Consider the following 25,149-nt stretch of genomic DNA (forward strand, 5'->3'; position numbering starts at 1 on the left):
TTCTTGTCCACGCCCACCTCGCGCGTTCAGATTTCTCTCACTGCGTGCGCCGCTCCCCCGTGCTGAGCCAACTCCTTCCCTTTGTTTGAAAATCTAACAGTCAGATTAGTTTTATTAGCATAACAGGAGGGTCTCTGTGCCGCACCACAATGCGAGCGTGAAAAACTTCATTCATCTCGGAGCGCAAGGAAACAAAGACAGACGTCGTCTCTTGCGCCCTTTTTAAAACACCATCAGACACCAACAAAGCACAGAGCCCTCGCTGCATTGAAGTTCCTTCACAAAAGACTCGCAACCCCCTCAAAACCCGTTAGATGACGAACACAGAGCAATTCTCACAGAGAACAGCAAAAAAGAGGCAACAACTTGACATTTAAATTATTGTTTTTTTTTTAATACAGCCATTCATACAATTCTGCAGTAAATTAGTCATATACAGTTTTCCCAATCACCCAGAACATAACATTGGTAGACTACATTTAAAAAAATAAAGCCATAGTCAAAGCCGTATATATTAACAATTCTGTAGCGATTGCCATAACTGTGGAGTGATGAAACACAAGCGGAGTTCAGAACTCACGCTGCACCTCCTTCCTTGCTCCCCGGGGAGTCAAAACCCCCTGTAGACCATTCAATTCCATATGTACATAGCCATCAGTGTCAGTCTATTGCTCTGTACTCAGGGAAAGGCTCTGGGGCAGTGCAGTGCTGGGAGCAGACCTGCTGTGGCATGGGAAAGAGGCCAGACCTGGGAATGTGGCATTCCTTGGGAAGCAAATGCAGGCAGTGCTACAGGGTGCAAAGGGGTTAAAGGTGCTGCCCTTGGGTCCCACCGCACCCAATCTAAGAATAAAAAGACTGACCCCCCCCCCCCAAAAAAAAATAGCCCTGGTTATTCTGATCCCATTGCTATAGAGCTCCATGGCCCCTGAAGACACCCACGATTAGAGGAGTAACAAAGCACAGAGGCGAATCCTCTGACCCCCCCCCCACTCCCACACAACCCTACCCCTCCTCTGATGCAACCCCTGGTGGTGGCATGGAACACAACTTTCCTCACATTTCTGTTGGTTTGTGGCCCTATAAAAATACTTCATACAATAACAGCAAAGGCTTCATTTCTGCAAAGCTGACTCAGGCCTTCTCTTGCCATTCCATGGCAATTCTGTTTGTTTTCGCTGCTTGGCTGCTTGTTTCAGTGCAGGCAAGGGTACGTTTTTTCGGCAGCAGGGAAATAAAGAGCAGTGCTGACACGTTACGGGAAAAACAATTTTCTATTCAGGATACTTTAGCGTCGTGCAGGAGGTGTGCAGCAGACCGCAGATAACAGGAAGACAGAATCCTTGAGGAAGTAAACTTCTTTGTCAGACAGGCTGATAAAATGCAGATATACTAAGACAGAAGTAGACTTCTGTCTTTATAAACAGGCACAAACTACCTCATGTAAAAAAAATGGTCACATGCACCTGTGCACAACGTCATTACACAGGAGTAACACAGGGAGCAGTACAATGAGAGGAGTCATTCACTTAGCATTGACTGCCATGTTTGGATGGGAGGAACTGGAATCACATCAACTTCAGGAGTCAAAAAAAAAAAAAAATCAGGAGAGATTTTTCCCCTCTTAGATTCTGTAATCAACAGTCATACCCATTTCTCCAAACGGTATATAATTTTATGGATTCCTACAGAAATGAGGGATGCTTTAGTATCAGGGCTAAAACAAAACAAAAAAAAAAGAAACTGATATTTTTTCCAAATCAATCAAATAATCATGCTCATAAAATATTCCAACTGGAAGGAAAAATAAGACAAATTCAGCTTCAGCAGTGGTTCCCTGGGATAAGGCCAGATTCCACAACCTTTTATGTTTCCCATAAGCTAAGTCAACACTCACTGCATACCAAAACCCAATATCAGTGTAAAGCTCACAACGTAAGATCAGATCCTTCCTGCATATCCACCCGATTCATCCCAGACTTCACTCTTAGTGCTCCAGATATCCCCTGTCATAAAACATACAACAAAACTTTGAGCAGATGGCCTTAGTTTATGAATGAAGATGGCAGACTTCATGAATCAGATTTCAGCTGAAAAACATTGAATGAATTATTTTCACTTAATTAGTAGTGTTTTTTTTTTTTTTAAAGGAGCACGTTGATGCAAAATGTGATATGGCACAAACCGCTGTGCAAGGGGAGTCTAAATATTTTGTCCACGGTCATTATTATTAGAATTTTTCAGCAGATTTCATATCGGTTAGCCTGTTGTTTCAATTTCAGCTGTCAGCACTGACAGTTTTTTTATGAACTATAAAGAATACCGCACGTATTTTTAGTCATTTTTTTACCTTCAATTATCTTCACTATAATGTGAGTGTGTAGGTGGAGGGGTTAAGTGGTGGCAGTGCTGTAATGGTGGCAGTATCCGTAGTGTGGGGGAAGGCGTGCCTTGGATGTCTGCATGAAGTGCTTGTCTGATTTCTGTAGAGTACGTGTGCGTGTGTGCGTGTGTATGTGTGTGTGTGTGCGCGCGCGCGCGCATGTCCTTGTATGATGAGCACGTCCTTGTATCATGCCAGCCCGAGCCTCAGTCGCCCTCTGTCTTCTCACTGAACTTTAGCTCAGATTGCGCGCTTCCTCCTCAGACTCTCCAGCTAAACAGAAGAAAAGGCCAGAGAGGGACACGTAACCATCACAGGACTCTCACCAGTGCATTAAAATGGTAAGAATACACCTATCCTGTGCTGAAACAATGACTACAAGACAGCAATATTTTAACAACATTTACCTCACTTTCCACCATCCTCATTCTCCCCAGTGCATCCTTTGCAGCTTCCTACAGAGGAAGCAATACAGACAAACCTTAGTTTTAGTTTGAGTATTTAAAGAAATTGCTTTAAAAGATCTAACTACAAAATTATTATGAAAACCATTCCCATTCTCTTCCAACAACCTTGTCCATAACTTAAAAATTTGAGTGATAATGGGTTATTGTTCCCCGCCTCAGTGCCTAATTGGGCAGTATCCTTTTAATGCTGAAATTTGATTGGCTTTGGGATCTGTCTGTATTATTTCTGCCTGCTCCAATGGCATGACTAGCTGCCAATATCCTGTACATAACTTTAGCATAACATAAAGGCCATCACTGAAATTTTCTAAATCAACCAGTCCATACAATGAAGACTTGTGCAAGGTTTTTTCCTCAATGTGGATCGCCCAGCTTCTGAATAATTTATTTCTTTGGACTGCTGAGAGATGTCAACCTCCTGTTCCCCAGACTGTAAGTACGTCACCACAGACAGTGCAGCACCCCTGTCAGCAAAGCAACTGCTGTTCTCTCCTTCAACTCACCCTGTTGCCCTGGCCGGAATATTTCTTCACACCCTCACTTAGGCCCTGGACAAGCCGCTGCAGAACTTTATCATACTCTGAGACACAGAGAAAGAGAGAGAGGAGAAAGAGAGAAGGGACAGAGTGAAAGCAAAAAAGAAAAAAAAGAAAGAGAATAAAGATCAACTCAGACATTCTTTCAAACTCAGGGGGAAACTGTTTTTAGTTTAGAACATTTTTAAAGGGCTTTAAGTTGGGGTGGAACAGTGGCAGTTGAGGTGTAGGAGTGTGGCTTCAGGTAGACTGAGAGGGATATGAATGGTTGTTGGGAGTGCGTGCGGAGAGGTAAAGGTGCAGGTGTATGGTGTACCTGTGATCAGGCTCTGCGAGAGAGTGGTGGTTGGGGGTGCATGTGAGGAGGTTGGGGCGTATGGTGGCCATTCAGGCGCAGGTGTGAGCTGTACCTGTGAGCAGGCTGGGTGAGGCTCTCTCCAGGTAGGCTGCCTGCCACTGCATCCTGTGACTGATCTCCCTGTGCTGCTGCAGCAGGTCTGGTGGAGGCTCCCTCCTGTTCCGCTTGTACTCGGTGATCTGAGGGATAGTGGGGTCATGCATCTGAGTGACACGCACGCACACATGCACTCTGTATAGAGATATGCACGAATGCATGCATGCACACATACACAGAGACAGACAGACAGACACACACACACAGAGCAGGCAGAGAGAGACTAACAGAAAGAGATACAAAAGACAGAGGCACGCATGCACACACACACATGCACACCCACGCACACACACAAACACTTTCTATTTGTCTGTGATACTGTGATTCACTCTGAGTCAAATAGGATCCCGACACACAAAAAATACAGTGAGCTCTTAATCTGAATACAAAATGCCTCTTTGATGGTGATGACATCCTTTTACAGGCGATTTAGCAGGATTTTACTGCTTATGTGGGCAAGTCGTCTCATTTTGTCCCTGTAATACTAGACATCTCAACTGGTGGGCCAACTAAGTGTGCAAGGTGTATACACACACACACACACACACACACACACACACACACACACACACACACACACACACACACACACAGAAGCACAGAGACACAGATACAGATGGACAGACGGACAGACACACACACACACACACACACACATACATACACATACATAAACATTCACATTCACACACACACACACACACACACACACACACACACACAGATACGCACAGATACACACACAGACACCGAGAAACAGACCTTCAACTCTATCCTCTCCCTGTCGTGCTGTAGCAGCTTGAAGCTGTGAAGCTTGTACTGTGGAGGCGAACGGCTGTAAGAAAGGAGCACAATCACATGTGTGATCAGTTTCACTTACTCACTGTCAGGATCACAAGCCACACGATCTGACTGTGGCCTGTCTGTCTGTCTCCCCTCTGTCTCTCTCATCTCACAAGCAGCTTTGCTGACAAGAAAAGTGATTCAACATTACACGGCACCCAGCTAGAAAACTGAACAGACACATTCTGCAATCTCCCCATACACTCTGTGAACCTCTTCATCCATCTGACAGCTCCTTCCACAAGGCATACAAGTTTTCCAAAAGCAGACACAACTACCAGCATATGAAGTGAAGAAACAAACAATTTAAGCAGACACATCAAATAATTTAAAATCAAAATGACAGTTAGAAATTCATAGCTGGTTATGAGATACTTAAAAAAGATCTTCTATGATTAGACATCCAGCAAGGTGCAGCAGCAGGTGATGCACCAGCCCCAACTTCGTGGCTCAAAGACTGAAGCTACAACATTCCAGTCAAATTCAGTGGATCCGTATCTCTCTTGGCCGGTTGAGTACAGTGACTAACTCTGTTGAAGCGTGTCTCTCGGTGCCTGCTGTCACTCTCTGGTTCCGATCCCATCGGTCATGTCCACCTCACACGGATCTGCCACCTCAACAAGGCTGCCACTCGCTCCTCATCAACGAATCTGGGGTGCCAAGCTCCATCATCAAGGTAACGAGCCAAAAGATTCTGGATGAAGTCCTCAGTCTCACACCAGTAATATGGCGGCTTGGCTGCGACTGCCCTTGCTGCTTCATAGCTCCCCATTTTGAATATCATGCCATGGTCGAGCGTTTATAAAGCACCCCTTAACACTTAATCTATACAGTGGGTTTACAGCATCTTAAAAACTAGTTGAGCCGTAATCACAGAAATTCATCCCCAGTGTCCATATATTTTTTTAATACAGCGTAATATAATTTGCACAGTCCGTGACTACAAAAACAAACAAAAAAATAACACTTGCTGAAGTTTTCCTCTGTGACCAATCACAAGGCCATTGTTATCCTCTGATACTGTTATAATTATGTATTGGAAATGAATGTAGCAAAAGTGGTTAAAATACAAAAAGCATTTATTCAGTTCCCTCCACTAACATTCACATTTCTCTGAGGTTCTTGTGTACCCTCGAACAGACATCTGCTCCAAAAATCAAGTCACTAATTAATTGAAATTGGGCTCGGATCGCTTTTCTCTCCCTGAGCTCTCGAGAATGCAAATTAGTGATGATGACTGAGCACCTGGGCAGAGGCGGTTTAGCTGCTGAATGGGGCGCAGGCATGAGAGTGTCTCCCGCTCCCATTCTCACAGTGCCTAAGTGAGGTTTAGCCTCTGTGATCGTCTGTTCATGCCTGTTTTCCCGCTGCTCTCTGAATACGTGCTCCTCTCCTTCTCTAGGTCGCAGTCTCTATGGGTCAGTGCGGGTCGGTTTGGGCCTAGCTGCACTGCGGCAGGTGGTGTTGGGAGGAAGGGGGTTCTGGTCGGTTGGGCTTGGCTCGGGCGGGTTCTGTACGGCCCAGGAGCAAAAACAGAGCCAAAGGCAGGAGACAAAGTGCTGGCGCACAGCGGGAACCACAACGCTCTCTCTTATTCTCCTTCCCTGTTCTCTCTCTGTCAGGCCTTTTGCTTTTCTGGATCTGCATCTCGAAACATCATTCCATGCATAATCGCTGAGCCAGATTTCATCTTAGTGACTCTCCTTGCTTCCTTCTTTAGCATAATCAAAATGAGATCACAGCTCTACATACAGAAAAAGGCCGGAAAGAGTGAGGAGGCAGAGAGAAAAAGAAAGACAGAGGTAGAGGTAGAGGTAGAGGTAGAGGCAGAGATGCAGAAGTGGGGGGAAAAAAGGAGAGAAAAGAAAACAGGGAAAGACTAAGAAAAAAGAAAGACATACAGGTGGCAACAGGACTACAGATACATAGTTCTCTGTGGCTCTTACTGTGACGTGGTGATGAGTGAATCTTGTTTCAGGTCAAACAGGTAAAGCAAAAAAAAATAAAAATATCAAACACACCTCCTCAGAACAGGTCAAGCTTGCAGAAGTACAAAAGCTGGTACTTCCATCCCTGCACTGACTCAAAAAGAAATACCACACACGCGTGCAAGAACAGTAGCTCTTTGTGAACAAACAGAGTGAACAATTTCAAACCTTCTGACCATACTGTGGTTATTTGGAGCTTTATATCAACACATTGTTTCTTTCCAGCTAAGGATGCAGACACAGGAAGAGGTGTGCAGGGAGGTGCCCAGACCCAGTGACTCACCCGGTGTTCACATTTCTCCCATGGTCACTGTGAGGTTTGGATTTAGGAACAGCAACCTGAAAGACCCCAGAAGAAGTGCCATTCAGTTAAGAAGACAGAGGCAAAATCAGATATTATCGTTTCAGCTGATCAGATGACAATCATGGAAACAAGCAACAAACTAAAAAAAAAAATCTAAAAACAAAGAAATCATGATATTAAGAAACCGCCGCAAATATTGATTTATTGGTCTGCAATAAAAATACTAATGTCATTGTAAATCCAGTCAGAAAACGCTCAATTAAAGTAGCTCTATATAAAGACAAAAGGTGTACTTTTCTCAAATTGTCTCTACTGGTAAATGACCCTACAGTTCACACAAAGGCCTCATGTAAAACCCCAAAATCTGTCACGTACATCTTTTCTGGGGGGAGGCCCTGGGTCCCCTCTTCTCCCCATCTTCTCTTTCGGCGGGGACGCAGGGATGGGGTCAATGACCAACCACTTCTCCGTTATGGTTTGGAGCTGTGGCCCACCCAGAGGCTCCCGAATCTTCACCCGTACCTCCAGGTGGCCCCCTGTGGGCTTCCGCCCATCTAGAACCTGCAGCAGAGCATGAGTGAACACACGAACACACACAAACACACACACACGCACAAGCAGGAGTGCCTGTATTATTCTCATTATACTTACTAAGATAAGTATCGCAATAATTACAATGTCAGCTGGTGAACAGAAATGTTTTAATATTCATAGATGTTTTGATACTGCTCTGTTGGTCTACAAATTTGTCTAGATAAACAAAATGTCAGTCTGATGAAATCACAGCTGGTAATTAATGAAAGTGTTGATTTTGATCTGATACTACTATTAAATGAGTCATGTGAACATCATGTGAACCTGATGGAAAAAAAAGAAATGCAAAGCACAATGTTAATTATACAGAGTTATTTTACTATAAAACCGTAGACCTTGGAAGTTACTGCCCAAGGCCCATTAATCACACACACCCAGGACCAGGCACACCAACGACAGGAAAAGGACCTACTTGTAGTGATGGTACTTCATGCGTCAGGCTGTAATGGTGTCTCTCACCTCTACAAGCTGTCTGATCTCGCACTGCGTCTCCAGAGAGTCCAGCTTGAGCTGGGCGGTTCCTACCACCTTGTCCGTCTTGAACAACCCACTGCAGAGAAACAGATAATCAGTGACACACACAATCTATGATCATACCCATGTATGAATTTCTTTCCAAAAAAATTAAGTAAAAAAATTTTTTGGCTACTTTGAAGAATCTAATATGCAAGATTTCTTTCGTAAGTTTTGATTTGTTTAAGGCTTTTTGGTCACGGCATGATTCCATTTGTGTTACTTCATAGTTCTGATGCCTTTATTATTATTTATTATTATTATTATTTTAAAATGTGGAAAGTAGTAAAACTAAAGATAAGCCCTTCAATGAGTAGGTGTGTCCAAACCTTTGACTGGTACTATGTACACACATACATGCAAGTCCAAGAAGAAGGCGAGTCACCAGCGGAGGCATGACAGGCCATTAACAGCTTTCCCGTGAGAAAAGAGGGAGAGATAAACACTGACTTGAATCTGAAAGCAGCAGAGTGACTCTCACCCCTTATGAATGATCTCAAACTTGATGCCCTTGGACTGAACAACCCTCTTGAATGCCCTGTGACCTCGGTTGATGTTGAGTTTGAATTTCTCCTGAAACTCTGAGAGAGGGAGAGGGAGAAAAAAAATGGAGATGGAGGGAAAGGAAGAAAAGAGTGATAAAGGAAGACGAGAGATGAGAGAGGAGCGTCGAGAAAGTCAAACGCCAAAAAAAAAAACGTGAGGGCAACACCTCTATCATTGTGTCACTGTGTCAGTTTCACATTCCAGTGTGAAGGTGGAACGTTTCAGCGCGCCGGTGAAATGTGGCCGAGTCAGTGAAATTCAACCTGGACAGGCGGCCTTTTGCACAGTGAGTCAGCGAATGCGAACATGGACAGGCTGTGTTTTTCCACAGCGAGCGAGTGAATATGTAGCTGCCCTGCTGGCGTTTTTCACAGTGAGTCAGTGAGCGTGTACCTGGACAGTTGATATTTTTCACAGCGAGTCAGTGAGCGTGTACCTGGACAGTTGATATTTTTCACAGCGAGTCAGTGAGCGTGTACCTGGACAGTTGATATTTTTCACAGCGAGTCAGTGAGCGTGTACCTGGACAGTTGATATTTTTCACATTGAGTCAGTGAGCGTGTACCTGGACAGTTGATATTTTTCACAGCGAGTCAGTGAGCGTGTACCTGGACAGTTGGTGTTCTTCACAGTGCTAGTCTTATCTCTCTGGGCTTCTTCCTGGAGGAGGGCAAAAAAAAAAGACTTGAATGAAAGGGGGTCTTCAAACGCACAGTACCGCTCACATCCGTCCCGTGGTGCGTCACAGAGACACGGCACAAGCAGAAAAATGTTTCTCTTACCGAGCTGGGGAACGGAAACTCAAAGCGAATGCTGGCATCCAAATCATTGGGAGAGCCTCCTGAACAGACAGAAAGAGAGTGACTGACAGATGTTAGAGGGTTACTCTGACTTTTAATGGGGCAATCTCATATGCAGCACCTTACAATACATAACAGTAAGCTCTTCTCTGTCATCACAGTATCCTGTCTGTAATATTCCCGCCCATTTCAAGTTGCGTGTTGCAATTTGTGTTTTCTTTGTAAGGCACTGTGTGAGGTGGTCTGCGACAATTCACATATTACAGTTACACATACTACAGTAAGTAAAGTTTGGTCTGATGACAATTTAATATATGTAATTTGTGGATGTTTAGATTAAGTCACAGGAAACATATAGAGATTCATGCAGTTTCTAATAAAGGACAAAGGCCCTGAATTATTAAAATTTTTTTGGCAGGGAGGGTTTTGGACAGCTGTTCGAAGCACTCAAAGGCTTTCAGTTTCAGAGCATCGAGTAAAATAAGGCGAGCTGTAGACATTCGGCACCTTTTATGATTGATGTCGCTAAAGCCATAAAAATGGTGTCATGACTACTTTGTGAGACATGACCAGATAAGCAGAATGATAGGGACAAGACACACGCACGTACCTGGGGGTGCAGGCAGGTTTATGCCCTTTACTACGGTCAGCACCAAGTCATTGGCAGTCAGGTTTGGGAAGATCCTGCACAAAGCGATGAGAGAAAGGCAGGAGGAGAGAGAAAGAGGGAGGGAGAGGGTGAGAGAGGAATGCCATTTCTCTTATTTACCCTGTTGAGTTTGACATGTCTGTCATTGAAGCAGCGCTCCTGATGTCCTGTCACCCTGTCAATGACTAATAGGCCTTTCTAGCAACATCCATCTGTCGATGTATGAGACAATGTCAGAGTGTGTGTGTGTGTGTGTGTGTATGAGTATGTGAGAGTGTGTGTACATGCACACACTCGCCACACTGATACTGCTTCTCAAGTAATCAATCTGTCAGAAAGTATGGATTGGTAAATGAACTGATCAATACAAGACTGATGAAGAGGCTGGGGTCAGTGTCTCGGTGCATCAGTCAGTGAGACAGTGTCCTGGGGAATCAGTCCCTCACACACAAACATCCAGCTCAGCTTCCTGTCTCTGCAATGGAGCATACATTTCCACCTCATATACCAGCTCACAAAGATCCAAACTACACAGCACTCTATGAGTGTTGTGGTACCATAAGGAAAAACATAGGCTTGGAGTAAGCACAACAATGTGTGTGTGGACATCCAGTACCAGTCAAAAGTATGGACACGCCTAATTAAGATAGTGGGGAAACATGCATTCGAAGGCATTTTGATCTGAATACTTATGCTTAAATGCTTGCAATTTGTTTCTACGACAAATATAGAGTAGATGCCCATCTATGAATTTCTTTCCAAAAAATGTTTATTTTTTTTTTTTTAAATTTTGGCTTCTTTGAAGAATCTGAAATATAAGTACGTTTAGATTTTTTAAACAATTTTTGGTCACTGCATAATTCCATTTATGTTGTCAGTTTTGATGCCTTTATTATTATTCTAAAATGTGGAAATAGCTAAAAATTAAGAAAAACCCTTCCGTGAGCAGGCATGTCAAATCGTTTGACCGGTACTGTATGTGTAAAACGGATTACACTGTATTATTATTGTATGTGGGATAGAGATTACAGAACTGCAGCAATGACCACAATGCAGAAGGCCTGAATGCTAGGTGGTGCACTGTTGCTATACCTACAGCATACCCAACTATATAAATGGGTGACAAGCCTATGCAAGTCACCCCAGATAAGCACGATGCGATTCGCCCGTCTCAGGCAGTGACTGACTTGACGCCGTTGAAGGTCCGCTCCTCCGTGTGGAACCTGGGAACGGGGCGGCCCTTGGCGTGGGCCTTTTTCAGCATCTCGATGTTCTGCATGCACTCCTCTGCCAGCTTTTCGAACCTGCAGCACAGGACAAGAGCCGGTGGCGCCCCCCCCTCTTGTTCAGAATGTGCTTCCATTCACAGCTTTCCTCTCAACATCCCCCACAGACCCATAACCCGCTACCGTTGCCTTGTCAGACCTGGTCTTTTACTCTTTGGTGTCGGATTACATGGATGCTGGCTCCTCACCTGGCGGTCTCAGCGACATTGCCCATGTGAGTGAACTGCTGGGAGTATCCCAGGCACTTCTGTGGAGGGAAACCAGCGAGGTCAGAAAAACAGCTTCAGAGGGAACGCACAGCACACAGGCTGTAAACAGTGTACAGTAGATGCAGTGTACGTACAGTGGGTGCGTGTGACCATGTCATCAATGTGATGTAAACTAGCGCAATATGACCGTGACTAAAGTTAAACTTAACAGTTTTATTTTCACTCAGTGCCAACAGGTGTGAATACAGTGTGGTGTGACTGTGGAATGCAGTGTGGTGTTGGAGCAGAGTTAACTCACGGGATGACTCTGTACAGGTATGAATAAAGCGTGGTGAGGGAGTGGAGTGACCGTGTGAGCAGGTGTGAGTGCGGTGTGGCTTGACTGTGGAATGACTCTGTATGAATAGGGGTGAATACAGTGTGGTGTGAAAGGGGAATAGTGTGGTGTAGGAGTGGGATGACTCTGTACAGGTATGAATAAAGCGTGGTGAGGGAGTGGAGTGACCGTGTGAACAGGTGCGAGCGAGTGCGGTGTGGCTTGACTGTGGAATGACTCTGTATGAATAGGGGTGAACGCAGTTTGGTGTGGGAGCGGAGTGGCTCTGTGTGGGGTGACCTCGTGCTGCTGACGCAGGTGATCCATGAGCTGGGTGTACTGCTCGGAGGTGCGGGGGGAGAGCGGGGAGCTGCGGGTCTGGGCCAGCGAGTAGTCCTCCTCAGTGACTGGAGCGCTGGGCACCTGGGGACACCAGAGGGGGCAGGGTTCGGAGGGTTAGAAGCAGGGGAGTACAGGAGGTAGAGAAATCGGACGAGAAGGGGATCACAGCATAGGCAGAGGGGAAAAAAAAATGACAGAACTTGAGAAGCAGGGAAAAGACAACACAGTGTGAAATGACATGATAATTTAAGAAAGTACCAAACCCTCAGGGGTTTTAATTACTCTCTCCATATTTCCCTCCATCTGGCTCTCTGAGACCTCCTGCGGCCTTGATGATATATCATACCGGGGAAGTGGGGGGGGGGGTAAGGAAGAAGATGAAAAGAGCTGTCGGCTCTCCGTTACCTTGGTGATGTCGACGGGCAGCCCCCCCTTGGCGGCGGTGATCATCTGATCGAGGCCCTTGGCGTTGCGCAGATGCAGAGCGGCCCCTTGCATGTCCTTCATCTGCTTGGAGCGCAGAGCCGCGCGCACAAACTGCTGCCTGCGCATCAGCAGGAAGTCCAGCTGCTGCTGGGCTGGGCGACAGGATGTGACATCACAGGGTCACACAGGCCGGCTACGCACTGAGCCACTAACGCTGATGCACACTAGGAATACAGTACAATGATCAGAAGACTGGTCAACAAACTGTGAGGCAGACTAACTAGCACTAAGACCGAAACGTTACCGGTCGTAACCATGTGTAAATCCCATGGTGGCACCAAACACAGTCAGTTGAGACACAGAACACACAATATCGCACCATCATTCATTTTTCAGATGAAGTCCTGCATAGACGGATACATTATCAAAGGTATACACACTCGCACAAACATACTGCGCGAGCGATACATCGTGTACGACACAACACACCCGTTCTCACGCGCTCACCTTTCGGTCCCAGTTTAGCGCCTTTACTGGGGGCTGGATTCGTCCCCTGGGAGGCAGTGCCGGGTGGGGGAGGGGCCGCTGCCTTCGCGCGCGGGGCAGCGGGCTTTGCTGCCGGCTTCAGCGGGAACGGTAAAGAAATCACATGAGTGGAAACTTGAGCCCATGACAGATACGTCTCCAGAAAAATGGATTTCCTTTTCATCAAGTTGTTGAGACGTTCATACACCTGCCGCTTCAGCCTGTGTTGTTCTGGCAGAGAATGTTGTGTCTGTAATACACTTTTATCTAGGGCGGTGTGAAGGTTAAGACAGAGTTTCAGACAGTCGTGTCGGACTGCCTCAGCCGCCTGGACACTTGATATCCTTCCTGCCTCTCAACTTATACTTCTTTTCACCTACCCCCCAAAATCTTCCTCATGTTCCACAAGCATTTCACCTTCTTCATCACCTTAAAATACACCTACAAGCGACTCCTCCCCACCTTTGCCACTTCCTCCCCTGGTCCATCATCGTCCTCAGCATCTGCGTCCTGATTGGCCAGTTTCATAGCCGTCTCCAGAACACCCATGAAGTTCTGTTCCCCACCCTCTGAGCCCTGAAGGGGTGGGCACCCTGAGGACAGACCACACACATGAGGTACTGCAGACAGGGAGACCTGCTTCCCACTCACGTCAGACTTAGATTTTCTTTGACTTTTCAATGACATTCTAAGGATAAAGGTAAGATTGTCACAGATTATTTGTATTGCTTTCTGGGAAAGTGGGCTATTTTGAAGATGGGTTTCTGGTGCAAATATTTTGGGACACACTGCTCTAAAAATATTTTGTATCCATGAGATCATACATGGAGGAGCTTTTAGCAGTGAATAATAGTAACCAGTGAGTCTCGGCAGTGGGATTAATGTAAATGTTAGCACACTGACAGTGCTAGACTTGATTGTAAATAACATGAAGATAGTGAGTTAGCAAGACAAATTAGGGTATTTTTATCACTACAAAACATTTTGAACTATGAACTATTTTGGGAAGCTACTGATAGATCTTAAAAACGTTTTTTGATTTGGTCACTTTTTCAAAGCTCTTATTCTGCCAAGATAATATTTTCAAAGACTTTCAAATGCACAGACTGCCTGACAGACTGACAGTTACCAGGAGGGGTAGGCAAGATGGATGGACAGACAGACAGAAAGACAGTTACCAGGAGGGACAGGCAGGTCAGACAGGTTGACTGGACGACCAGCTTTATGTGCTCTGATGGCATCTTGGTATTGCTGCGTTAGAGACGGAGACAGATGTCATCAGACAGACACAGGCTCAATGAGAGTAGCAGTGGAAAAAATAATTACACAATTAGCGTCGTAATCACCGCTGCTATCACTGATCACGGCTCGTTCTACAGTTAACCCTTCGTGCTCTGACGTACAGTGATCTGCCAGGGAGGAAACCGACGGGAAACGTATTGAAAACCGTACTGCGGGCCTCCCGCAGAGCTCATTTGTCAGTGTAAACACCATCACTGCCGTCCATCTCCGTCAGGCCTGCAGGCAGCGGCGCGGGTCCTGCGACTTCCGGTCTGCGTTACCTTGACGATGCGCTGGTGCATGCGGGCCTTGCGGTCGTCCCCTTTGCTCTTGGCCCCCTCCGCAGCCTGCTTGTACTTCTCCATGCGTTGCTGCAGGGCCTCTGCCACGTTGCGAGGGGCCGGGAGAGCTGCGGGACGAGGAGACGCCTCAGCACTGACACACACGTACGCACGCGCACACACACACATGCACAAATCCACCCATCTGTACATACATACGCACACACACTCACACAGGTAAACATAGGTAAGCATATGCACAGATGTGTAAATGCGCACATCCACAAACACTCACATAAGTGGAACACGTACATGTAAACATTGGCACGCACAAGTATATACAGAGATGGAAATAACACTCCCAATTCAAGTCTCAGTCTGAGTCACTGAGACTTGGAACTGCTATAAACTGGGAGCCTTTACCACTCCTGTGTATGTAGCTAGAACATACGGATGTCATCTATAAGCTCACAGTGACAAAGCATTACACACGAATGCCATGTGCATTCACATGGGAACAGAAATGTCTTGTAATACCGGCATCGGCCACAGGGGGCACTGCAGGAGCAGGAGCGGCGGCTGCGGTGGGGGGCTGGGAGGAGGACTGGGGAGGAGGAGCTGGGCTTTCAACCACTGCATCTCCTAAAAAAATGGCAGAATCAGAGTCAGGATGAAACCAGAACATCAGAGAGGAGGCGAGAAAGAGGGCTGATGACTACGCCGCCTATCTGGCTCATTAATCTGCTCATTAGCTCAGTATCGTCTGAGAATTCCCTTAGACCAATTCCTATGAGATGGGAGCTTCAGCAACATCAAAGGGACTCAGCCCTTTGTTTGAAAATTTCTCAACTCTTTATCGTGTCAGTCTCCATAAACTGCTGCCGATGTTGAGACAGCCAAGGACTGACAGAGCGGCTGGAGTCAAAGCAAGCTTGGCAAGAATGGTACTTCACAGCAAATGTGTCACCATGTCCTTCCACTGACAGCTGTCAGGAATAACACGAAATTATAGTATTATAACAGAGCTATAAATCTGAGGAATTTATCTTAATGTGATCAGTCATTTTCAGTCACACCTTTTGATATGGCCTGGGGAAAGAGAAGTAATACCTCCACAAAATACAGTTTCTTGTACTGGACTTCACACATGCTGTCGATAGGCATGAGATAATACACTGGGCTCACGATATATGTTTTAGAAAATATGAAATTGCCACAAAATGATATTCCTTAAGAGATAATGCAGATAGGAAAACAAAATATGACATGACTTAAAAGTCTTTTTCTTTCCTTTATTCATATATCGAATGAAATGAGTGGTGGCAGCACAAATTCATAAGATTAAAAATCTTATCTAAATTGGAGTGCCTGGTAAAGAAAAAGACTTGATTTTCTTTTTCTGTCTTGGTCTAATGGGAGCCGCTAACCATTCTGTCGTCTTTCTCAACTAACAGTGATTTCACATAGTGGTGCTGTCAGCAAGAAGGCTATAAAAATTGCAAACAGCACTGAAGAGGAACAATGACAGAACGAGCAAAGCAATTCTATTGATATGATCTTTAAAGGAAGGAAATGTATAATGCATTCTTGCCAGTCTTAATCTAAGTCATGAGATAATCAGATTTTGCAATATGCACTCAGGGCCATGAAACATTTCGTCATTTTCTGATTTTGTAAAATTCAATATTACAATATTTCGTCTCGTGGCCAGCGGGCAACAATACTGCATAATGCACATCCGCTCCGTTCGAAAGCCGTAAAAAGAAAGCCGACTCAAATTAAAACGAGCGGCGTAGTGATTTTTGTTCCCTTAGGTGAGGACAAAAATGGGAGACAGCGCCGGTTCACAGCGGGACAATAACCAATACTGACCAGGAGGGGGCGGAAGGGCCTTCGTGTCCACTGACTCCCCTTTGTCCAATGCCTCCACCACTGTGTCTAATTTCTGAGACAGAGTGAGAGAAACAGAGAAAGAGAGAGAGAGAGAGAGAGAGAGAGAGAGAGAGAGAGAGAGAGAGAGAGAGAGAGAGAGAGAGAGAGAGAGAGACTTAGCCTGACATCAATTTTACTGCATTTCAGCGGGTGAAACAGGGACACTCAGAGTGAGACAGAGCAGCATTTCACCAACGCTAGCCAGAGAAAGAGCACTACAGTGGCACTTGCCAGCAGAGGTAACAGAATGTACAGCAGTGACCTAGATTGCTGCTCCTGCACTGTGGTAGGAAAACACGTGGCGGCAACCCCCCGTTCTGAGGCCAGATCTGTGCGTGCAGAGCTGTCTGCGACATGGTGATGGTACCTTGGCTGTCAGGTAGTGGCGCTTGGCCAGCTCTGTATCCCCGCTCTGCTTGGCTTGGATGGCAGCCAGTTTGTACTCCCTCTGCCTGCTCAGAACCAGGCTCTTTGCTTCTGTGATACACAGACACGCATATACACACACACGCACATGCAAACACACACACACACACACACACACACACACACACACACACACACACACACGTCACAACATTTCTCTTTAGATCTGCTGTACTAAGGTGTTCTAAGCCTGGTCAAAGAAACACATGCACTTGTCCAGTCACAGCGAAACAGATCTAATCCCGGTACTTTAATAGTAATCTTTGATTCAAAGGACCATGGTTTCATCATTTCACGGTATCTCATGTATTGCCAAAATTTCAGAGCTTATTTCAGACTGGGCAATAAGACATCACTGAGTAAACATTATGTTGCACACCCATTTAAGTTTTTATGGCATGTGCTTTTTGTACTAGTAAGTGTTTTATATCAAGACCTTTGGCTGACTGGCTCGCCAGTGCTTATGCGCATTCTCTAAACATGACATATTTTGGAGTACACACTGTCAGAAAAGAATAATACAGTGCTTTCCTTGCATGTGGGATTTAAGGTATATTATGCACTGAAAATTTAGCATACAACTAGATAGGCACAGACTAGGAATTCTACGTGCAGTACCTGAATGTTGTGGGTCTGGATGGCTGGGGGTGAGGGGAGAGATAAGTGGTGTATCTGGGGTGATGGCAGATGCCTTCTGTGGAGGTACCAGGAGGTTGGGTTTAGATGACACTGGTGGAGCATCCTGAAGGGGCTTCTCATTGGTCGGCGGTGCAGGAGCCGGCTCTGGAGCTGGCTGTTCCCTCTCTCTGATTGGCTCTGGCTGAGAAGCTGGTGAGGCCTTGCCGCCTGTGGCGACGGGAGGTGGGATCTCCTCCTCGTTGATTGGCTTTCCCTTCTTTACTGACGACAGCATGGACTGCAATGTCTGGCCAAGGCAACGAGAGAGACAGAGGGGTCCCACGAGAAAATCATGTGAAGTATCTGCTGACTTGACGTGAACGTGCCTTCAACTTGTTTCAATCAGAGACACGCGGACACCGTGGTACATACACTTCATAACATGTGACAAAATTAATTACAACAAAAAGACCCTTTAACATCCAACAACACCTCTAAAATGTCTGCAATTGGATTACCACTACATTACATAACATTACTGTCATGTAGCAGACACTCTTATCCAGAGCAACTTTTCTCAGAGCAATTTTATCCATTTTCACAGCTGGATATACTGAGTCAAGCATATGGATAAGTACCTTGCCCAAGGGTACAACAGCGGGGAACTGAACCAGCAATCTGTTGGTTATAAACCCTGCTGCTTACCACTTCACCACACCGCTGTTCGTTGACCATTTATTTAATGACCATTAACCATTGACCATTTACTTAAGCTGCAACTTAACTGCCCGAAATATGTTTTCATGCATGTAAATGACAACATCATACAGATCCAAACACAGTGAAAGAAAATTATCAGAAAACAGGGCTAAAACAATGATTAATTCCATGTCATTCAATTAATATTCCATCAATACTGCTACACTCTGCAACCATGCAGCAACTAACTGTCCCATCCTGGTGGGGTCGCTCCTCTCAGACATGATCCCTGTCTGTACTGGTCCCTCAGTGGTAGAATTAACTGTCGGTTTCCACCCTAATCCTCACTCCCTAACACCTGCTACCTCTAGTATTTGATGTTTATTTTACGTGTAGTATTGTTATGCATTTTGGATTCTGTGTTCTAGTGACTGATGTATGGTAGTATATTTGCCTAGTCAGATTGCACAAGATAACTTGTGGCAGGGTTTGAATAGTGTTATGCTCACACTCAGTGGTCTGGGAGTGTTGTTAGCCTGGTCTGACACTGTTGCTCCATTAACTTGAATGGATACGCTCATGTTCTATTGTGTTAGAAGTCGCTCTGGGTAACAGCGTCTGCTAAATGTATGTAATGTAATGTAAAGAACAACGGCATTCAACTGCTGTAGAAAATGGGTAACTTGTTCATGACTGCAAAGGCCACATATCCTCTTCCCCCTCACCTTCAGTCCTCGGTCATATCTGCGCGCTTTACTGGTCTCCCCCGCTGCCTTGGCGTTGCTGATGGCTGTCTGGTACATGTCAATGCGCTCAATGAGACGGGACTCCAGCCCACCCGAGACAGCAGGAGACTGGGCGGCGGACCGGGGCGCCGCGTTTGATTGGGGAGGGGTGACGGCCTTCTCCTCCTCGTCATCCTCCAAAACCTCGTTTAGCTCCGCCTACAATATCACCATGCGTTAGCCTCGCCGCTCTGGCGGTGAGGGTGAAAAGGGTTGGAGATGTGTGCGGATGCCTGGGATTACCAAGAGGTCCGCGTCGCTCTCAAGATCCTCATCTCCTTCCTCATCCTCATCTAGGTCCTTCATGCAGAGGGCAGCCATGCGCTCAATATCTGCCATTGGCACTGGAGCTGAAATGAGGGAAGGAGTCGCACAGTAACAGAGGGAGTCACGCAACAGCACCAACGTCGAAGATATGAAAAAGAGGCGCAAGGAAGACATGGCATTATTTAAAAGAGTTCTGAAATATGTTATAAAAGGACACTGATAAAAATATTGTTTATCTACATTTAAAAATAAACATTGTAAAATTATATCAAGTATAAAGCTGCTTGATATTGGTTATCAGTCTCAATAGCACTTGAAGCCTCTCACCTCCGCCACCTTGTTTTTTGCCCTGTGGCGGTCCCCCGTCGCCAATCAGGGAGAGAAGCTCCGCCTCCAAGTCGCCATCATTTCCCTCAAGGTCGCCGCCACCATCTGGGGCCAGATCCAACAGCAGCCCCATCTAGTTGTAACGCAGGGAGAGAGGTGAGAGCACAGCACTGCTGGTTCACTTACACTAAACCGTGTGTAGAGTCACCAGATGGATGGAGATGACAGTCCAGCGAAGCAGAACCTCTAATTTTTTTTTCCATCACAACCAATACCTTGAGCATCATCAGGCACTTAAACTTCTGTGTTTTTTGCAATCCTATTCCACTGTCCTTGTACACGTGGTTTGAGGTTTACACTAGCTTTGTTGGCACAATAGTAGGCAATTAAACATTTATGTTCATCGATTAGTCCAATTTCAATCCTTTCCATCCCAAAAGGGCTACATACAGGTTGCTCAAGGAACAAGGTGAAAAGAAAAACAACAGGAAATAATTGAGGAGGAGGGAGTGACAGAGCTCCTTTTAGCATTGCAACCATAGACACACTGTGGGGGGTGCTCGACGGCATAATGGATTGGCCCATGCCTGTTGTGTTGTGCCTTTGGGCTATACAAATTTAACTTGCCATGACAAGAGCGGCAGTGGGACACAGTGGGAACGTTCCAGACTGGGGGACATGCTGAGCGTTCATATGGCTCCAGGCTCACAACTACAGGGGGCATTCAATCCCCAACATATGATGCCAGATTTAAGCAAGTATTACATTCATTTTATACTTCATCATCAGGAGTTTGGCAGTCACTAAAATGAATGAAAAGCAGTGTGCAAGAATAAAAAAAAAAACCTAAGTCTTAATTAAATTTGTTAGCTGCACCTGTCAGACTGAACGCCCCCCATCACCACCACCAACCCCTTTCAATGTTTGCAGTGCTTCAGGGACATGCAAGTAATACTGTAATCTATCAGAGCAACAGATGCTACTCAGTTAAGCACCGCACCCATTTATTTGTGGTGCTTGTTGTACACCCATAACAGCCACTGCTTTGGTGTCGAAGATTCTAGTGTCAAGTATCCGACGGGAAAACCTCTCTGCTGCTGTCCAAACAACATGCTTTACCCTGACAGCTCTAGCTGAAACCCCACTACACACATTTTCTACAAAAGATGAAAAAAAGAACAAAAAACAAACAGATAACAAGAGATAAAAGTGTTGGTGTGGGATTCACGGGCTGAGAGAGTAAGGCTGTGGTAGAGACACAGACAATGAAAGAGACACGGGTAGACAGGGGAAACAGGTAGGTCGGACAGTCTGAGAAGAGATAGGGGTATGAGAAAACTGCCCTGAAAGAATAACACACACAGGCACTGAACGAAACAGAGCTTGACAGACATTTTCCAAGTGGCAGTGGAAGAGGGAGGAACCATCAGAGAGACAGACACACAGGGTGACATATGTTGAACATATGGGCTACCTGTCTAGCCTTGGCGGCTCCCTGACCCCGGGCGGGGGCGTTCCGACTACGACTCATGGTGACTTCAGCAAAAACACCCGGGTCAGTCGTGTGGCTGGAGTACAGAACAAGCAAACACTTTAGCGAATATTACAGAGACGCCAACGCAGATAGCACGGTTTCCTTGTAAGTCGCTTAACTGTTGCCACAGTAAAATGTCCACCTCTTAGAGTAAGAGCTATTACTGGAGTTATTAGAGTAAGAGCTGGGTATTTCGGCCAGATCAAGCATTACATATAGTCAGCTCTAGACAGCTACAGTGGCAGTCTTGAAAATGGTATCACTTTATATAATTAGCCATTTAGTAAAGCCTCAAATGTATCATCGAGATAGGGACACACTATCGCGTCAGTTAATGTAGTTTGACATCCCATCTCGGTGTCTAAAATGACAACCTGTTATGTAGTGCCGGCATGATTTAACGTTACCTGTGCAGACACCTGTTTTGAAAGTTTACTCACTGGTCATAGATAATACGATTAATATGATACATGCCTAGTTAACCAGCTAGGTAGCTAGCTAACAACATTATTGTAAATAAAAGTTCAGAGAATTATGTTACCTGTTACTTGCTTCATTTTCACGTTTCAGTTCAACATGTCCACCACTATAAAAAGCACCGATAAACACTGTACCTAAATAATGATCTACAGCTGTAACACTATTAGCTACCTCGCTATAAACATCCCTTTTGCACATATTCGAGCAGCAAGAAGTCAGACCTTGTAAAGGACTGTTGTTGGGGAACAGCTAACTATAACTTGCTCCTACAAAACTGACGTCACGCCATTTCTAGCAACATAGCTATCTAGAGATTATTTGTCGTTAGCTAGCGAACGGTAATAACACCGTTTCTAAGTTAGCTACTTAAGACTTAAGGAAAGCTGGCTAAACTGTACCTGTTACAGAAACCAGCAGCGCCCTTGGGAAGAGTACTTAAAGGCAATTGTTTTATTAGTTATGCAGCTACATTTATGAATTTGTAAAAAAAAAAAGATAAGAACTTGTACTATATAAATCGCTCTGCATAAATGTGTCTGCTAAGCAAATGTTATGTAGCAGACTAAAGTTGCCAAATAGATGTCTAACTCATGAGCTAGCTAGCTAACTACTAATCTATCTGCGCGCTGAAAACATTTATAAGTTCGCCAGCTAGTCTAACGAAATACCTGCTGCTTACCCAGATCACACGTTTCCAATTCTGTGTCCGATATGCGATGACCCGCTCGTGTAACGTTTCTGAATAAGTGCACAGAATTATCGTAAACTGCAGTCCATAATGAAATCATTAGCTAAGCTAAACAACCTGCAAAGCTGTCGACCATCTCGCAAATATTATGGAATTTACTTCCTGCTTCCTCCTGCGTCTCCATTAGCAACAGGAATTTCATGCTTTACGTTTACCTGCCATCACTATCGTAAAACTAACTTGGATTTGGGCGTTACCACATTCAGCTCAGTGGGCGTGACAAAACGGTATATTTTCGTTAGTAGCTAACCGACTCTGACCGATTCATTCACCTCTGTGAGAGGAAGGCGGCGTCGTATTAATGGTATAACATTTGTCAGCTAGCCTGGCATAACATGCTAATTCACGATTTGGACGGGGGCGTCCATCCTGTCAACGGCAGTAGTAAATAGCGGACCTAATACAAACATTAAAAGGGTTGTATCGTTAAATCACCCAGAGGGATTATCACCGTCACTGTAAAGCTACCGGTTCAGCAATCGAAAGTTAAAACTACATTTTCAACCATGCACTCTTCCGTTATTGGCGCGGCGCCCAACAAATTGTTGACAGTTCGTGGTTTTCTCAAGTGACAGAAAGCTGGATGTGTTACAAGCATTTCGTTAACATTACCTCGGCACCTCAACTACGAGGTTAAACTGTACCTGTATTTCATTATCAAAGTTATGTACAGTGTCATCTCGACTACTTCTCTTGTTAGCAACGAGCTGGTTAACCGTAATAGACGAAGCGTTCTCAGCAAGGCTGCTAGCCAGCTAGTTATCTAGGCTAGTGGTGATAAGCAGACTAGATGCGCTATGGTTGAATCATAGTATGATTTTTAAAATATCTCTACAATAAATATAAAATACTGCCGTGGTATTATTTTGACTTGAGTCTTGAGCTAAACTGATTACTTTTTAGTGTGATTTTACTAGGTACCCGAATAGAGGTATTTATTAAAAAACTAATGTACTTTTCTTTCTCTGTACGTTATGGTATCCAATTATTATTTTGTGTGTGTTGTGTCTGCAGCTGGAAGCTCGCAGAATGACTAAAAGAGGAATACAGCGTGCCCAAGGTAGGGAGAAAATGTTCTCTAAACGCACCAAGGTGTATGTGTAGCTTGAACAATATTACTGTTGATACACAGAACACAGGATGTAGCATAAGACTTACTATCCCAAAAATAAAATGGAAAAAAAAGCTGAATTTATTGTGGCCTTGAACAACAACCAAGAAATACAGAACATAAAAATAAATAAAACGTATCCTTACATACAACAATACAACATCAATTGTGGTAATGAATTACAATTAAGACAATAACAACAGTATGATTCTGATTTGGTTTCACCTGCAGTCTTTTGAGTTTTGTACTGCCAGAGTCACACAGTTCCTTTCTTGCCACTGAGAATTTCACTTTTCAGCCACTTCCCTGTAAGCATTTAAATGTGGTCTTACAAGTCTGCACCAAAACCACCGGTCACAGCAATCCTGTTCTTGACCAGTATGTAGTCTAGTATAATTGTCCACTCAGATTGTGTAGAGTTGTGTACGTTTTGTAGAACACTGCAATGTATATGTTTTATGTAGACTCCGCATAATTGTGGTAGAAAGGCATTTTGTTTGCCAAAATAAAAGAGTGTGCACAGCAGGTGCGGCACCCCAACCAAGGGCACTTAGGGCCAGGAAAAGGAAATTGCCAGAGACAGAAGAGAGCGCCACCACTGGAGACACTAAGAAACCGCAGCCTGAGGAGACAACTGGGTATTTAGAGCCTTCTTTACCAGTCATGTGTCAGGAGATGCAGCAGAGTGAGGCTTGTAATCCAGGCCATAGCAGAGCTACTTGGGTCTGGTCCTGCAGGGCCTCAAGCCAGGTTTTCCAGCTTTCTCTAAATCTGTCTCTCTCTCATGAACTGGGGAGGGACACTAAACTGGTTTAACCAACACTGATTAGTTGAAATAGTGAGGTCCTGGGTAGGAAAAATCCTGTATCCATCACATCCCTTAATGACCTTAGAGCAGTGCTTGCCCAGCCCTGGTGCTGAAAGTCCACTGTATGTGCTGGTGCTTGTTTGAATTGATGTTAATTGGCTAATTTAAGTGGTTAATTGTAGTTATTGGTATACATTTTGAATTTGTTTACATTTATTCATTTTGCAGACGCTTTTATCCAAAGTGACTCACAAGTGAGGCAGAGTTCAACACAAGCAAAAGCAATACACAGAGTCACAATATTAGAAGTGCTTGCATGACCAAGTTTCAATAGTTAATCAATTAATGTAATGTGTTTTTGAAGATGTGCCTGTGTTATACAACAGATATCAGTAAATTACATTACATCACAGGCATTTAGCAGACACTCTTATCCAGAGGAACTTACATAGGTTAGAATTTTTTGACATTTTACCAGTTTATACAGCTGGATATTTATTGAAGCAATTCTAGGTTAAGTACCTTGTCCAATGGCACAATAGCAGTGCACCAGTGGGAAATCAAACCGTCAACCTTTCAGTTATGAGTCATGCTCCTTACCAGTATGCTACACTGCTGCCAGTTAAATGTTCCGTTCAATTATTTTTATCAATACCTGTCCCTAAAAAAAT

General features: G+C 44.8%; 1 protein-coding gene across 1 annotated transcript; it reads right to left on the minus strand.

The window, feature by feature from the left end:
* Nucleotides 1–2,521: 2,521 nt before the first annotated feature.
* cc2d1a (coiled-coil and C2 domain containing 1A) lies at nt 2,522–22,675 on the minus strand. The gene is made up of 29 exons (XM_036535022.1): nt 22,491–22,675; nt 21,272–21,365; nt 19,798–19,930; nt 19,447–19,553; nt 19,144–19,362; nt 17,720–18,026; nt 17,043–17,152; nt 16,616–16,688; nt 15,281–15,385; nt 14,744–14,871; nt 14,360–14,432; nt 13,644–13,774; nt 13,164–13,278; nt 12,636–12,808; nt 12,189–12,311; nt 11,552–11,610; nt 11,265–11,381; nt 10,039–10,112; nt 9,411–9,469; nt 9,237–9,288; nt 8,564–8,663; nt 8,029–8,119; nt 7,351–7,536; nt 6,955–7,010; nt 4,603–4,675; nt 3,797–3,923; nt 3,354–3,430; nt 2,791–2,838; nt 2,522–2,656 (listed from the first exon to the last, which is right to left on the minus strand). Exons 2-29 carry the CDS (start codon nt 21,326–21,328, stop codon nt 2,624–2,626), a joined length of 3,006 nt encoding a protein of 1,001 aa, XP_036390915.1. The 5' UTR covers nt 21,329–21,365; nt 22,491–22,675; the 3' UTR covers nt 2,522–2,623.
* Between the last annotated feature and the right edge of the window lie 2,474 nt (nt 22,676–25,149).

Source organism: Megalops cyprinoides, chromosome 1 (assembly GCF_013368585.1).
Source record: "Megalops cyprinoides isolate fMegCyp1 chromosome 1, fMegCyp1.pri, whole genome shotgun sequence".
Taxonomy (NCBI): Eukaryota; Metazoa; Chordata; class Actinopteri; order Elopiformes; family Megalopidae; genus Megalops; species Megalops cyprinoides.